A 17,452-nucleotide genomic window follows, 5' to 3' on the forward strand; every position below is an offset into this window, starting at 1 on the left:
GCTGCAAAATAGTAGAAGTCTAATTCTGAGGTCCACAAACCGGACGCCATCCTCCCCCCCCCGTCTGCGCCTTGAGATCCTGTCCATGAAAATCACAACATGACCCCCGAGGAACATGATCGTAAGCCTTCTCCAGGTCTACAAAACACATGTGGACTGGATGAGCAAACTCCCATGCCCCCCCAAGAAGCCCTGCGAGGGTAAAGAGCTGGTTCACTGACTCACAGCCAGGACAGAATCTGCAAATGAAGCTGCCTCCACACTTAATCTAACACAGATATGACAAAATGTTTTAAATGTGACCTCCAAGACAAGCTGCAAACGACCATAGATATATACTTATACTAAACTCTTCTACTGATGTATATCAGTCTCTGCAACATAACCTACTGGTGAAACTGTCTTTTTCTGGCATCTTGCTTCATGGTCTTGTTGCATGACTCAGCTTTCCATCTATGTCTGTGTGTGTGTGTGTGTTGTGTGTGTGTGTGTGTGTGTGTGGTTGTGTGGTTGTGTGTGTGTGTGTGTTCACAGGGCCACAGCATTCCTTGAGACTCTGGAGATGTCATCAGAAACTGAAGCCATGTGGAAAACACTCAGCAAGCTGGCTCTGGAGGCTCACCAGCTTCACATTGCTGAAAGGTCAGCAAAAGACACACACACACACACACACCCACACACACACACACAATCACACAATCACACACAACCTTGCAAGCTAATTTTCGTTTCTCTGAACTAATTACGTTCCGTATCAGTCCCGATTGTACCTGAGACTAATCTTTGGGACTGAGGAGACGCAACAAAAACAAGGGCACCTTGTTCACCTGGAAGTATTTTACACAGTCGCACAAACACACACACACACACACACACACACACACACACACACACACACACACACACACACACACACACACACAATCCAACACAAACACAAAAAAAAGATGGCCGTGTCCCTGCCTGACCTTCAGTCTCCAACTTCATTAACCATCAAAGGCTGTTTTTAATTTGTCTTCAGTTCTCTATCTATAATAAGCAGTTTCACTCTCTCTGCATCTTAATTTGTGTCTGTTTTGAGAAATATTTTTGAATTTGAATCCTCTGTCATTAATAATACATATGCTGTTCGTTAGGCATCGGCCTCATTTGCAAAAATCATGAAATGTGGGAAAGAAACGTTTTTTGTCTGGAGCGGCCGATGTTAATGAGGAAGTGAGAAAGAGACTCAGACACAGGGAGTTTTTCCCTTTCATAACTTGTTCTTTAATCTGATGCAACTTTTCAGGGAGAGTTTGTAATAAAAGTGGACCAAACGCACGGATGTTTCTTTTCATTTTCCCAGCCTGTCAGACTGCACGCTCATTAGACAAAAGCTCCCAATTTATCTCTGTTAATTGAGTGAACTCTTTTTTTCTGATGCTCTTCTTTTTGATTTCTCTTGTTGGTTTTTTCTCTTCCAGGTGTTTCGCTGCCTTGGGAGACGTCTCGACTGTACGTTTCCTCAACCAAACAAACCAGATCGTTGACAAAGTTTCTCAGGAAATGGTGGGTTTCATCTCAGTACGGATCATTGGCAGTATAGAAAGATAGACGGCACATCTCCACCTCCTCTCGTTGTAAAAAAATTGAAGCTAAGGATCCCTCAGGATGGTACAGTAAACATCAGAACAGATTTGTTTGTGATGTTTCCTCTCACTGCTCCTCCTTCATTCTGCTAATTGGGTAAAGAATGCTGCAGGAGCTGCATTTAGCATAAAGATATTTTGGCTTCACTTTTGGAGAGCTGCCATGTTGTCCATCTTTTTATACGATCTGTAATCCAGATACACAACAGTACATCTTCACACTGACTTCATATACTGCAGATTAAGAGATGGAGGACATGCTGACATATTATTATTATTCCACTCATGCTGAACGATTCCCCTAAATCTCAGGCTCTGGTTTAAGATTGGTTGACTATCAAGAATCTACATTGATATTTACCGAAAAAACCCCAAATAATTCAGCATCTGCTGTGAAGAGCTTCTTGTGCTGGAAACTGAAAAAACAAGCTTAAGAACAAAGATAAATAAAACTTGTGTGTGTTTGTGTGTTTCACTCTGCATGTGTTTGTTTTTTTTTGACCAGGGAGGAGATGGAACCGAGTTTTTCCAGGTCCAAGCCCACGTTGCAGTGCTGGATAAGAACTTCAAACTAGCTGAGATGCACTACCTGGAGCAGGTGGGTTACACACCAAGTTTTTCCTCGTACACAAAAAAACTAACAACAGACTGGGAAAAGTATTTCTCCTTTTAGTCGTAAAGAAAAACACACTCAAATCCCTAACAGAGTGTAACAACTGGATCCAGAATTAGTGTCCAAAACAAGAAAAACCAATAAGGACAGCCCTCCAAAGTGTACTTTTAATTTCAACATGGACGTTTGGAGCAGACGCTCTTCTTCAGCGTGTAACAGGAAACTTCAAACATTGCACTACTGAGCCATTTAGAAATGACTGTTTCATGTTTCAGTATGAAGGATTAATCATCATCAGTTAACTTTCATTTCAGCTTTTACAACAAATCATACAGCCACTAAATCTATCACATTCTGTTCTTCAACTGCATTTGAACAGCTGTGATTTAAGAAGCAACAAAAAAGGATATTAAAAAACACTTCTCCTTTCTATCTGTGTGGCTGTATTAATAATAATAATAATAATAATAATAATAATAATAATAATATGTTTAATTTGTAACGCACTTTACATTTTTGCAAAAAAATCTCAAAGTGCTACAGAAAAAAGAAAAAAATAGAAATAAAAACAAATTTCATCAACTAACGAAACTAAAAGTACAAGCAGAAGGCTTTGTTAAAAAGGTGTTGTTGTTTTTATTAGCACAGTTTATCAGTGTCAAGTCTGTACACACATGCAGAATCAAAAAATGCAATTGTGATAATTGTGTATTTGTGTTTTGTACAATCCTTTCTTTTCTGTTTCTGCAGAACGCCATTGATGAAGCTATAGAGATGTACCAGGAGCTCTACATGTGGGACGACAGCATTGCTGTGGCGGAAGCTAAGGTGATAATGAACACACAGAATTATACTTTAACAGCTTTGCATTTAAACCTGAGGAGACCCGACTGCTGCTGCTGCTGCTGCTCTGCATACTTCATTTTACTGGGTCTCACATTTTTATAAATTGAAAACACATAAAGGAAATACATTTCCCTCAGTGCACACTTACTGTATCCCCTCCAAAATTAAAGTGGACAGTCGACTAAAACGATAATTTTTTTCTAGATTTAAGGTATGTCTAACCAAGAAATGACTGCATTCTTGTCCCAAAATGACCTCAGGGCCACGCAGAGCTGGACAGCCTCCGTGGGAACCGCTACCAGTGGTTAATGGAGACGGGTCAGGACGAGAAAGCGGGTGAGGTGAAGGAGAGCGAGGGTGACTTTCAGGGAGCCATCAACCTCTACCTGAAGGCCGGACTGCCCGCTAAAGCCGCCCGCCTTGCCATCAGCCGGCCGGAGATCATCAACAACAGTGACACCGTCGGCCGCATCGCAGCCAGCCTCATCAAGGGGGAGTTTTACGAGAGGGTGAGTGGACCGCCTCCTCTTTCACACCTTCCTCCAACTCTCGTCTTCATTAAAAACATTTCCCATTCCAGCTCCCAAAAGACGCCAGTAGAGGAAGAGGCATCAACAGAGAAACAACATCTTTCTTTGTTTATTCAGATTTACACTCTGTCTCCCTCCATCTGTCTGTAATTTTCTGTGTCTCTTTCTGTCTGAGGACTCAATTCTTTCTCCTCCAGCCATCTGTGTTTGTGGAACAGGTGGGAAAGACAGAGGCTTTGAAAAGGAAGAACAGAAACCTCGGAACAAAATGTGTGTTGCCATTGTCTGATGGCACGGGGTTTCATTATTTTGGGTGTTTAAAGAAAGATATGGATGCTTGAAATAATAGATTTTTAACTTGCAGCAATCTCTGTGCCCCGCTGACGTTCAGGATATTTTCTGTTACTCGCAGAGATTTTGTGTTTTCTGCACTTTGTTATTGATCTGTTGAATTAGCATTCAAACCATTTGTTTTTTCCCCCCTCTTTAACATTTTATCTCGTCACAACATTTAGACTTGTTCTTTATCTTGATTTTCAAATTTCTTAACTAGAAACACACTCCTACTGCTAGCCATACTCACACCGTCGGCTAAGTTCCCAAAGCTAAAGCTTATGGCACGTTGAAAAGTCTGTGGACACCGAACACTACAGTATGAGTTTTAATCCAAATTGATTGATTTTGAAATTTTTGATTTTGAAACAAAAGCTAAATAAGTCCAAATGGGCAAAACACCCATGTATTAAAGTTTAGCATCTCCTTTTCAGCCACAGTAGCATAACCAAGGAGGTCTCTGAAGAGGTCTAAAGTTAAAGTGTTCAAAAAGTTGTTGTTTTTTTGTGTGTTTAGGCATTAAGATTTCTCGTTTTTGAAACTTAAAGGCAAGAGCATAAAACAGCCCAAGACCCAAAGCACACTAAAGTATGTGGGTGGGTAGAGAGGTCACTTACTTTTAGTTTACATTCCTAACAACCCTGAGTCAGTAAGATTGTATTTTCTAGTTTTTATATAAGTCTCTATGAATTTAAATCCTTTTTGTCTTCTGAGCAGGCAGGAGATCTGTACGAGAAGATCAGGAACAACCAGAGAGCTCTGGAGTGCTACGTCAAAGGAGGAGCCTTCAGGAAAGGTAAACTGATCACAGGAAGATGGATTTGTTTATCCTGAATTATAATTAATATCAACAATGTGATCTGTGGTGATCATCCCTATAAACCCCTCTATTTCAGCCCTGCTCAGAACAGGCTGTTTCTGTGTCTGTACCTTTAAATATGTAAATGAGCTGTGTCTGACCACACCCCCTCTTTGGAAGGGGATGTAGCTCAGGCTTGCCCTATTGCCCTCCATGCCCTGTTGTTTACGGTGAGAAGCCAGACTCAGAGGGCAGAACAAACACCTAGCTGTGGGAGTGTCACCCACCTGGGGGAGGGGTTACTGCCCTCTGTGATGTCATGAAGGGAAAATCTCCAAACGGCCTGTTTGAGCACACATTTTCTGAAAAGTGGAGCAGGTAGAAGACGGAGAGGATGGACTTTTCTCATAACTGGGGGTTTGTAGACAGACTAGAGACACACATTAGTGTTAGAAAAACATGGTGAAGTGACCTTTAAAGAACTTTTGGACGGTTTGGCACATCATTTGGTGCATTGGGCTATGACTCCCAAACCAGCCATCCTTAGGATCCTTGACTTTTTTTTAATTGTGTCTCTGTAAGGTTATATTTGTGGGCTTTGAATGAAATATCTCAAACAACTGTTGGATGAATTGCAAATATAAATACCACCAGTCTTATCCATACTTTTTGCTAATTAGCCAATGTTACCATGCCAACATGCTCCGCTGAGGTGATGAACATTAAAGCAGCATGTTTGCAAAGTCATAACGAACATGTTTGCATACCAAGATTAGGGTTTGACTCTGGCTACAATTCATCTTCATTATGCAACACGAGGTGGACGGTGTTTACAAGTTGAGTTGAGGTAAACAGTAGATTACATAAAGTTTTCTCCTCCATGCTTCCCGTAGCGGTGGAGCTGGCTCGCCTCGCTTCCCCTGCTGAGGTGGTGAAACTGGAGGAGGCCTGGGGAGACTACCTCGTCCAGCAGAAACAGATGGACGCCGCCATCAACCACTTCATTGAAGCCGGGTACGTCGTGTACGGGACAAAAAAAACAATTTAAGCAGATGGAGTGGAGGAGCGATGAAACGTAAAAATAATCCAACAGAGACGGCCAATTGTTCTGTAAAATCCTCACCAGGACCATGAGAGAGGGGATGAGAAGAGATATCTTTAAACCTGATTATATTCTTTTTCACACACACACAAAAAACACCAAATAAAGACAGGTGAGCAGCGCACAGATTGTTCTTCTTCCCTGGTTGAAAAAGCATCTGAAGCTGAATGTTGACTGCGGGAAGCTAAACTCTCCCCAACAACAAAGCTTTTAAAAATACTACTTCAGAGAGTTTGTTTTGCAAGTAAAGTTTCAACATTTATGGTTTTTTACTGAAGTCCTTTACAGAAGTTTACCGGTACGTACTGTGGATTTGTCTCTCTGTCCATTACGGTGGAGCGTCTGTTAATTTACTCAATTTAAATACACACTTATTCTAAAGTCGGTCCGTTGTTTCTTGTTTTCTATGTTTGCCTCCTCAGCTGTTCACTGAAAGCCATCGAGGCGGCCATCGCAGCCCGACAGTGGAAGAAGGCCGTCCACATCCTGGAGTTACAGGAGGATTCAGCCGCGGGGAAATACTACCTAAAGATAGCGCAGCACTACGCCTCGATGCAGGAGTATGAGGTGAGAGGAAGAGGGGTGAGGGATGGAATTAGTAAAAGAAGGCCAAACTAAAAGCGTAGGGGGAACCGACCAGAGGAGATTGTAAAGTTGCCCAAATATTTTTTTTTAATTTAAGCTTTTACTCCCTCTGCGTTTCAATCATGTACAAATATATACAAACTAGTATGCATGCACACAACACGTAGCTAAAAGAAAGTGATAACAAGTTGATTTAGAAGGCTGAAACAATCATTTTCAAGCTAATACTATATGTGATTTTTTGATCCAGCAGATGTCGCCCTTGAGCACCAGCATGAAACCAAAACAACTCGCGCTGCATTGTTGTGTTAGCATGCTAATGCTAGCGATCTTTATTATGCTGGTATCTTCACACTGCATGTAAATTTACCTGAAATGAGCGTGATCTAGAAACACAGTTAAGCAGTGAGTACAGTATGTTATTCTTCTTTTCTCTAGTCCCTCAATTAAACAACTTTTATACACGAGGGGAGGAGTCAGCCGGCCGTCCCGGCGATGTAAACAAACTGAAGATAGGACTCTGAAAACTCTGAAAACATCACAGACAGTGGGACTCGGGTGTTACACCCATTGTAGACAGTCATGACTCACAGAGTTATTTTCAGAGGATAGACTTGATTTATATTATATTTAAGTGTGAATAATCACATATAAAGACTATAAGTTATATGCACAGATGTCAAATATAACATAAGCAGTAACTCACTTTAGACTTTTATCATTAGTCCTTCTCTAATTCACTATGATTTATGTTTAAACTAAACCACATGACCGTCAAACATCCTGGGTTTTCTGTTCAGTGAGCTCCTGAGGTTACTGTTTCACCACCAGTGCAGCCAGAGGGATTAAACAGGCAGTGACATTTTGCCACCGGCAATTCATTTCTAAGCATCTCTCAGGGAAACATACAGTCACCTATACTGACACAAAAACACAAACTTCAGCTCAGTCTCCATGGAGCCGAGTGTGGGCTGTGTTTGCTGGAGGGTGCTTTGGCGATGATGACAGGTTGGTACGGCTGTGACAAAAGTTGCCAAAAACACCAGAAAAACAGGACTGATGAAAAGGAGAAGAGGGAAGATAAATCTGGTGTGGATACAAAAGAAACGAGAGATGATGACGACGGTGACGGTGAAGCGCAGTGTGCTCGGCTCGTTCTGATGAGCTCAGCTGAGCCAAACAGCCTCCACTGACTGCCAGCCTCTGAAAATAGCAGCGCCCATTTCTGTCTTGTTTGCTCTATGGGCATATTCACAGGAAGTAATTAAGATAACAGGCGCTTTGCTTTCCAACTTGTGGAAGTTGCAGGAAAAAGTACGATTCGGGTTTCAAAACTTAAAAACAATGGAGGGACGCTCACACCTGTGGTTTCAACACACGAAGTTATCAGGTGGAAAAACAATGACTTCACATTTTTTAATCAGAGCGGACAAACGGATTTAATGGAATTAAACGTTTTCCTTTATGTGGCAGAAAATCTGTTCACACTGAAAATGATGACTCCTTCCTTTTTGTAACCCTTCAATCTCCAACAGATACACACTATAGTCATCGACGAATCACACTAATCTCTACGTTTTATATTAATAGAAATCTGTTCAGATTTTCATTTTTTTGTACCCTTAAGAATAAATTTTTTTTAAATTCTTGTGTGGTAGATATGTCAGAGGGTTTTATTTCAATGTGGACATGAAAAAATATGCAAAGTTCAGCTTCTTTTAAGAAAGATTCAGATTCAGATTGTATTTCTGAGTGCATTTTGTTGTGTGTATTTGGCCTGCAGGTGGCAGAGCAGCTGTTTGTGAAAGGAGGTCACATTAAAGATGCCATAGACATGTACACGGCAGCAGGACGCTGGGAGGAGGCTCATAAGGTCAGTACACAAAAGGAGACAAATACGATTTTTATGGGCGCACTCCCACTAGGCCCAGTTTTCCCTGTACGGCGCTGAAGCATGAACCGAGTCTGAGCACGGTTACCTCTTCTACATAACCCTGTAATACAATGAATGCATGGCTTTAAGTAATTAAGGAGCATGCTTAGTTTACAAGACAGGCGGACTTAATTAAAAGTAAAGGGACGTGCAGTCGAGTCTGCGTCCGCACATCGGAGAACAACTCAGAGAACATGACAACTACTTCAGTCAAGTCAAGTCACATTTACAAAGTGCTGTACAATGCATCAAAGAGACAGTTTACAGGGGATTTACAACATACACAAAAAACACAAAATAAAATACGATAGGATAAATAGGAGAGAAAATGAAAGCAATAACTGGAATCTGAAAATAAATGTCTATTCAGGACCAGAGGACTCAAATTCTGAAATATTAAAAATAAGTCTTTAGAAGGGACTTAAAAGAGTGAGTAGAGGATGCAGACCTGATGGGAAGAGGGAGGCTGTTCCACAGTTTTGGGGATTTAACTGAAAAAGCACAATCTTCTTTTAGCGGGGGACAGCCAGCAGGCCCACAGCTGACGATCAAAACAAACAAAGTAATCTTCAAATCGATTCTGAATCTTTACAGACTTTGAGGCTTATTTTGAGTCATGTTAGTCAGATACAGACAGAACACTCCGGGATTTCTCCAGAATGAAGGCTGTCAACGTGCTCATGCATGAACTGTACCGAGCTGAAGCACACCTCTTCCAAGCGTTCCAGGACCAGGAAGTGTACGGTGCTTGAGCACGGATCAGAGCACTCACACTGGTCAAACTAACTGGACTTTAGTGGTGAAGCGTGCTTAGGCATGGTAAGGGTTGCCTAGTGTGAGTGTGCCAAAAGAGTGAGATATGAGGGGAGGCAAAAAGTGACCTTTGTTGTCATAGTAACAGCCAACCCTACCAGTACAGCTGTGACTACCCTCAGGCCCAGGGAGTGAGCTAAATGTCTGTTCTTCTACAAAGATACAGAAATCACACCTTCACAGGTAAGACTTGAAAAAGTTAGAAATGCGATTTGATTCCAAATATGTCCTTCATTTTTATGCATGAAGTAGAGTAAGCAGAGAAGAGAGGATTCATTATGACAGGAACAGAACGCACAAGGAACCTTCCTCAAGATGCTTTTATTTTACAGTCATACATCCTATACAAAAATACAGGAAACATTAAATACATGATAATAATGTGGAGAAAAAAAACACAGGATTTTTAGAGGATATTTATTCCGGGGTTATCAGTCGTGCTGTGAACCAGAAAAAATAAAGTGTTTTGTCTGCAGTTGGCCGTGACATGTATGACGGAGGAGGAAGTCATGGCTCTGTACATCAGCAGAGCTCAGGAGCTGGAGACCGACGGCAAATTCAAGGATGCCGAGAGGTAAGTGGAGATCACTTAATTTATAGCAATTTTGCCGCATCACATGCCGCTGGATGTTATTGAAAATGGAGAGGAGCGAAGTAACCCGACTGTTTGAAGTCATCTCTCACAATTAGAGTGAGGAAAAACAGCGTTTAGCCGCTGACAGGTGGTCATTTCAGACGCTGTTTTGACTTGACTGTCTTTTCATTTCCTTCCATTATGTCTAGACTCTGAACGCCTCTCTTACTTTTTGACACTTAAAAAACAAAACAAACAGTTGGACTGCTAATGGATGCCTGTGTGTGTGTGTGCGTGTGTGTGTGTGTGTGCGCAGGCTGTTTGCCACCGTGAAGCAGCCCGACCACGCCATAACCATGTACAAGAAGAACCGGATGTTTGATGATGTCATTCGCCTGGTTGCCAAACATCACCCTGACTTATTGGCAGAGACCCACCTGCACCTGGCCAAGGTAAATCAGACTGAACTGCGGCCTAGTCCACACATTTGGCGGGTACTTTTTTAAAAACAGAGGTCCACACACGCTCAGTTCTCAAAAACATCTTCTACATGAAAACACCAAACACACTGTTACAGCTGTCATGAGCACGCTAAGTCCAAATCCATGTCCTTAACATGCAAAATGTTCTCGCCTTTCCCCTGCGATGACCATTTATTTACAAAGTCAACATAGTGGGAGAGCAACTGTGTAAGTAATAATAATAATAATAACACATTTTATTTATAACGCACTTTACATTTGAACGAAAATCTCAAAGTGCTACAATTTCAATAAAACCATAAAAACAACAGCAATAGTCAAAGGTCAAATCAGAGTTAAGAACCTGAGCATAAAACAAGACCTAAAGCAGTGGATTAAGGGAAAAGGTTTTTAGGAGAAGGCTCTTTTAAAGAGGAGAGTTTTTTAACTCTCCCCTGTGGGGCTGTGGAGTCAGGAAGAGAGGTCCATAGCCTTGGGGCAGCAGAGGAGAAGGCTCTGTCCCCCATGGAGCAGAGCTTAGTCCTGGGGGGTTTGGAGGCAGATCGAAGGTGTCTTGTGCGGGTTAGTGGGGTGAGCAGTTCTTTGAGGTATGGGGGGGGGCATTTCCGTGCATGCATTGATGGGTGAGTAGTGTGAATTTTATATTCGATCCTGAGTGAGACGGGAAGCCAGTGTGTAAGTGTGTAAAGATAAAGATAAAGATAAACTTTATTGATCCCCAGTGGGGGAAATTTGTGCATTACAGCAGCTCCAGAAAACAGGGGACGGGAATATACTTATTAAAAATAAAAATAGAAGTTAAAAACAGATCAAACATATTTACATCATTTCAATAAAAAATAAAAAATAAAAATACAATAATGTAAAATGACACAGTAACTTCTTCTTAAAAAAACACACACAGTGTGTAGCATGAGGTGGTGATGTTGTTAAAGAGTCTGATTAAACAGTCTGATTAAACAGTCTGACGGCAGATGGGATGAACGACCTGCGGTAGCGCTCTGTCTTGCAGGGTGGGTGTCTCAGCTGCTGAAGGAGCTGCTCAGGGGCCCCACAGTGTCATGCAGGGGGTGAGAGGGGTTGTCCATGATGGATGTCAGCTTCACTAACATCCTCCTCTCACCCACCTCCTCTACAGAGTCCAGAGAACAGTCCAAGACAGAACTGGCCCTCCTGACCAGTCTGTTCAGTCTCTTCCTGTCTCTCTCTGTGCTCCCTCCTCCCCAACAGACCACTGCATAGAAAAGTGCAGACACAACCACAGTGTCATAAAATGTCCGTAGCAGAGTCCTGCACACTCCAAAGGACCTCAGTCGCCTCAGCAGGTGAAGTCGACATTGGCCCTTCTTGTACAGGACGTCGGTGTTGTGTGACCAGTCCAGTTTGTTGTTGAGGTGAACACCCAGGTATTTGTACGTCTCCACCCTCTCTATGTCCAAGCCCTGGATGTTCACCGGTGGTGTAAAATGTCCAGTTAGAAACATTAGCACCAGCACTGTTTTGGTTACGTCTGACATCACACTAATCTCATGGAAAAACACTATTCAAACAAACATTCACAGGACAGCACATAAGAACACATAAAAACACACTAAAGCATCACATGATTCAATGAGGGATTTCAGCAAGTTAAATAAAGTGCAGAGTGCTGAGTTCGTCCTGTATAATCAGCTCTTATTAAGCAGCTGAATACGGCGCGGTACAAAGGATGTAATGCCTCTTTTAGTCCTCATCCTGGGTGTTCTGTACCTGTGCCCTGAATTCAAGAGTTCATACTCTGACCAAAGGGGGTGCAGAGGTCCAGCTGTGATCTTGATTTTGGGTACGAAAGGTCAAAACGTGCAGAAAAAAACCTTTTTTTTTCACAAATGCTCGCCTATGTGTGGACGAGGCCTGACGCTCCCATGAGGAGTTTTTAGCTGGGATTCACAGGAAGGTCTGCTTTTGCTGTTTTTTTTTAGTTGTCCAGATATGGTCGGACTGAGGCTGAAAGTCTTTAAGCTCCAAATAGTTTCAACAGAAGAAGACAATCTTAAAGAGTTTTTACTTGCTTTTGTCAGCAGCTTTTACTTTCTTTTTTTTTTTCGTTGTGTTGCAAACTGAGAAAACGATCGCTGAAGGGACATGAATCCTACTTATCAGCAACCTCTATTTCGGACTTGCATTGGTGCACTTTAATGAGTTTCCTATGCAGATCTATCGACGCTGGCTCGTGCTCTCTTCTGTGTGGTGTTACTGCGCCTGATGTGTGTGTGTGGTGTGAATGTGTGTTGCAGGAGTTGGAGGCTGAATCCAGGTTCTCAGAGGCAGAGTACCACTTCATGGAGGCCGACGAGTGGAAATCTGCCATCAATATGTACAGAGTCAACGATATGTGGGAGGAGGCGTACAGGGTAGATACGGTCTTGTTTGTTCTGCTAAATCACAAGTTTGAACTCTGAATGTATGACCTGTTATTGTTCATTTAAGAGTTTCAAATCTCATCCCACATAACGAATATTAACAGTAATGTTTTTTTTTTTTTTAAAAAGCCTTGAAAGTTGGAAAACTCATAATTGTTTTTTTTTTATCAAAGCTGAAGATGTGAGACCTTTCTCAAAAATGCTGAGTGTTCTGAATCTTCAGCTTCCTCCATACGGTCAATCATGCAACAGCAGCCTTTAGTTTAAACGCACAGTGCAGTATGTAAATTCCGCCACCAGGGGGCTCTCAATCAAAAAGATAACATTAGATGACGTCGAGGCTGGCGGGGAATCATGGGAGTGATTCTCTTTGCTACTCCTCCCCCACCCCCAATGAAAACGAAGCACATACAGCAACTGGACGCCAGCTTTCAGTAGCAGCTCCCGCTTCCTAATGCAGCGGTTTTTGACGTAACATCCAGTGTTTCCATGGCAACGATAAACATGTGGTGTCTGGCATGGCGGCCGCTAGAAAGACACGTCCCATTACAACTATGAAATTCAGAATTTCTCCGGCTTTCATAACTGTTGGAAATATTTGATGTAATGTAAGAACTCAACAATATAATATACATAATATAGGTTAAGTGAATTTTTAATTAATTTTGATATATTAGTAAAACAATTTGACATATATAATCTTTAAATGACATCTCTGCGTTGTATTTGTTCGCTGCCTCCTGGTGTCTCACAGCAGACACTCGATGATTACACAGGAACAGGTGGATTGTTTTTTAATCACTTGAGAATCACGCCAGGCTGTCGATTTTATGATGACAACTGGCTCGCTAACACAGACAGCATATATAAAAATCAGCTTTGGAGAGGAGCCAGGCGGAGGAAGGCGTGCAGCTGGTAGACTAAACAATTAACATTGATTGCTTCCATGTAAAGGAATCCTATGCACCTATAGTAACAATGTAATTCTCAAGAAACTTTAAAGGTGCAAGATGTAGAATTTTACGACAATGTTTACATTCAAATATATAAATGAATTATATATATATATAATATATATTTTTTCTTGTTGAGTACTTACATTACCTCAAATATTTCCAATAATTAAAATAATTTCCAACTATCAAAGCCGGAGACATCTGTAATTTTATAGTTGTAACTGGACAGCATGTTTGTCGTTGCCATGGAAACACTGGATGTTAGGTCAAAGAGCGCTACATAAGAAAGCGTGAGCTGCTACTGGAAGCTGCCGTCCTGTTGCTGTATGTGCTGCTGGGATAAAAAATAAAACCGTCATGTTAATTACCATATATTTGGACACATCATAGGTAAACATATTCTCTTCCTCAGGTCGGTTTACCCCGGTCGTCATGACTACGGTCAACACGGAGTTAGTTTTTAAACCGGGGGTGCAGGTGGAGTAGCAGAGAGAACTTCCATGATTTATAACATAAACTTCACAGACATGTTTGTGAGGAGCTCTGAGACTTAATTAAAGTGGTTGAAGAGGAGGAGGAGAAGATGTGACCTTTAAATGTTTTTATTGAATGCTTACTTAAAGGACGAGGAGTAAATGTTTAGAGTTTGTGAAGGTGCATAATGAGCGCTCTCCTGTCGTCTGGTTTTATTGCTGCTGTTGTGTTAAAGCTCAGTGCAGCTTTACAGCTTCTACAAAGTGTTTCTCTTCTCTGAGATTATCTGTGCTGAGGGGGTTAGAGACACGCTGCTGCACGTCTCCTATAGAGAAATGTAAACGTGTGTGTGTGTGTGTGTGTGTGTGTGTGTGTGTGTGTCAGGTGGCAAAGACCCATGGCAGTGATGCAGCCCAGAAGAAGGTGGCCTACATGTGGGCTCGCAGTCTGGGAGGAGAGGCGGCCGTCAAGCTTCTCAACAAGTTTGGCCTCATGGATTACGCCATCGAGGCGGCGTGCGTTAGCCTGTAAGCACCTCAACAACACACACTGCAACGCAAACTATTTGGGGTCCTTTTTATGGCTTTATTGTAGAGACAGGACAGTGGATAGAGTCGGAAATCAGAGAGAGAGAGTGACATCCGGGAAAGGTCACAGGTCAGCTTTGAACCCAGGCCGCCCGCTTGTAGGACTACAGCCTTCGTACATGGGGTGCGTGCACTAACCACTACACTACTAGCGCCTCATTTTTTATTCTCCTTTATTATGTGACCAGCTTAAAATCTTTAAGAGAGATTTTGGATTTACTTCAAAACTGTTTGAGCCCTTTTGTCTCTCATCTGGAAGTTTTAATCAGTTTATTAGCCGAGACGTTTCAGCCATTTAGCTTCCACAAAGGATTTTTTTATCTTCATAAGAATAATAATAATACTCTAAATTAAAGGCGCCTTTTAAAACACTCCAAGGTCACCCTACAAAGCAGAGATAAAACAACAAAGTCAATACATTAAACATTAAAAAGACACATTTACAGTTCATGAGACAGGTTGGAAAAAGGGTCTGACTGTTTTGAGATGAGATTTAAAAATGGAGAGAGAGTCAGTGTTACAGATGTCTGGTAGGAGGGAGTTCCAGATGTTTATTCAGGATATCTGCAGCTGACATTAGTAAGTGTTTAGTCTGTCCTTCTACTTCATGAATATCCTGCAGTCAGTTTTGGTACAGTATGGTTAAACCCTTATATTACTTGTCTTTTATTTTTCTCCCCAGCTCATTTGACTTTGCCTTCGATTTGGCTCGTCTGTCATGTAAAGAAAAGATCCCAGAGATCCACCTGAAACATGCTCTCTACCTGGAGGATGAGGTAAATCCATACTTTCATCGTCATCACAAAGACACAAATCATACCTCTATGAATTATTTCATCTGAATAAAGTTTGAATATATCCTGTGACTGTCTCATATCTCAGGGTAAGTTTCCTGAGGCCGAGGTCGAGTTCGTCAAAGCAGGAAAACCCAAAGAAGCCGTGTGCATGTGAGTACAGGACATGCTAACACGTGTAGCTTAGCTGAAACGGGTAGAAAGTGAGCATCTAGTTTATTTATCTGCTTCTCTCTGTTTGAATTGAACTCCTCTCTGAAGCTCCGGGTCTGTTAGATTTGGTTATATTTGAGGCGTGTGTGTTTGTTGGACCGCTCCAGGTACGTTCACAACAAAGACTGGGCCAGCGCGCAGCGGGTGGCCGAGGGACACGATCCAGAGAGCGTGGCCGAGGTTCTGGTCGGCCAAGCCAAGTTCTGCTTTGATCAGAAGGATTTCCAGAAGGCTGAGGCCTTCCTGCTCCGAGCCCAGAGACCTGAAATCGCTGTTCAATATTACAAGGTAAACTCTGAGAGCCAAACTGGCTTCAGGAACAGTTCGAGTTTGAACAACTTTACTTTAGTGAGATTTCATCTTAGCCTAAACTTGCTCCGCTCTATGACGTGCTGGTTTCCACTCATCTCTGTTTTTTGTTTTTGTTTATCAGGATGCAGAAATGTGGAGTGATGCCATGCGGATCTGTAAGGAGTATATCCCCAACAAGCTCTCTGTGCTACAAGAGGAGTACGAGAGGGAGACCTCCAAGAAGGGAATCAGGTGAGGAGATATAAGAAATCAAATTCTTTAAATCAGGGATGGGCAACTTTGGTTACAGCAAGGGCCACATTCATTTAATTCTCACTGCCAGGGGGCCAAGTTATAGGATACAAAAAAGATTACAGTAACATATACTAGTGATCTAATTTTATGATGGACACATTTCTGGTTTTCATGTTTTCATGGCTGATTTTGTCATGTTTTCTTCATGTTTCCAATTATTTTATTTTATTTATTTTTTTATTTTTTTATTGGTGACAAGGTGAACAAAATGAAACAAGAATATATAGACATGGCAACTAAAGCGAGAACAAATAAACATAGACAAAAAAAACCCAAATAAATAAAACAAACAAAATAGCAAAACATAAGCAAAGATACAGAGCAACAATACAGACAAATACATTTAAATGAGATGAAAGTCGAGCAATGATTTTTATGTTCAGGTAGTGTTAGAAAGGTGTGAATGTGTTCGTGGCAGCGTAATGCATTAAAGTGCAGAACTTAGTGAGAAAACAAACAAAAATATAAATGAAAAATTAGTTAGAGAAATTTTTTTTATATATGCATGTAAACATTAATGGAAAGAAGATAAAATGATATTAATGTGACCATCATAAGTAGAGAGGTGATGGTAATAAATATATATATATATATTAATATACATATACACAGACACACGTACATACATGTTCATGTTTCCAATTAATTGATATATAAAAATTGACCTGAGGGCCATGTTGAGGGTTGACTGGGGCCGCATGTGGCCCCTGGGCCGCCTGTTGCCCACCCCTGCTTTAAATAGTCCAGAGAGTCTTCAAATGCTGATTCAGTTCATGTTTTTTACTCTTGCAGCTGAAAAACTGTGAAAGCGTCCTTCGTACATGGAACAACAGATGCTAAAATCCTTGTGAATTTGCTTCATAATTGAAGATCAGATGTTTTCTATCAGTTTCCGCTGACTGTTTATGATCTCATGTGGTAAATTATCCCCATAAAAGGCCAAAGGGAATCAAAAAAAATCTGTAAACATCCGACAACCTCTCCCTGTTCACCCTCCTGAATAATCCTCACACACACACAGAAAAACAGTTTGATGCTTTATTAAAACACAGCTCCAGTTTTTATCCCAAATTGAAACTACCAATGAGGAACAGCTCATTAGCAGGCAGAGCAGCATCTACATCTTCCTCCCTTCAAACGCTTTCTCCCTCTCTAATGACTCGTGGGAGAAGAAACATCAAA

The 17,452-nt window shown here is 41.5% G+C and overlaps 1 protein-coding gene across 1 annotated transcript in view; it reads left to right on the top strand.

Moving 5' to 3' along the window:
• The window catches only part of ift172 (intraflagellar transport 172), a 41,171-nt gene that overhangs the window by 14,824 nt on the left and 8,895 nt on the right, over positions 1–17,452 (top strand). The window contains exons 18-34 of the mRNA XM_065963630.1: positions 535–642; positions 1,464–1,548; positions 2,134–2,226; positions 2,992–3,069; positions 3,348–3,596; positions 4,668–4,746; positions 5,643–5,763; positions 6,274–6,418; positions 8,220–8,309; positions 9,659–9,756; positions 10,073–10,208; positions 12,515–12,631; positions 14,455–14,597; positions 15,340–15,433; positions 15,540–15,604; positions 15,772–15,952; positions 16,098–16,207. Of these exons, the coding sequence (XP_065819702.1) occupies positions 535–642; positions 1,464–1,548; positions 2,134–2,226; positions 2,992–3,069; positions 3,348–3,596; positions 4,668–4,746; positions 5,643–5,763; positions 6,274–6,418; positions 8,220–8,309; positions 9,659–9,756; positions 10,073–10,208; positions 12,515–12,631; positions 14,455–14,597; positions 15,340–15,433; positions 15,540–15,604; positions 15,772–15,952; positions 16,098–16,207 (1,992 nt within the window). The remainder of the gene's footprint in view (positions 1–534; positions 643–1,463; positions 1,549–2,133; positions 2,227–2,991; positions 3,070–3,347; positions 3,597–4,667; positions 4,747–5,642; positions 5,764–6,273; positions 6,419–8,219; positions 8,310–9,658; positions 9,757–10,072; positions 10,209–12,514; positions 12,632–14,454; positions 14,598–15,339; positions 15,434–15,539; positions 15,605–15,771; positions 15,953–16,097; positions 16,208–17,452) is intronic.

Source organism: Labrus bergylta, chromosome 15 (genome assembly GCF_963930695.1).
Source record: "Labrus bergylta chromosome 15, fLabBer1.1, whole genome shotgun sequence".
NCBI classification, from domain to species: Eukaryota; Metazoa; Chordata; class Actinopteri; order Labriformes; family Labridae; genus Labrus; species Labrus bergylta.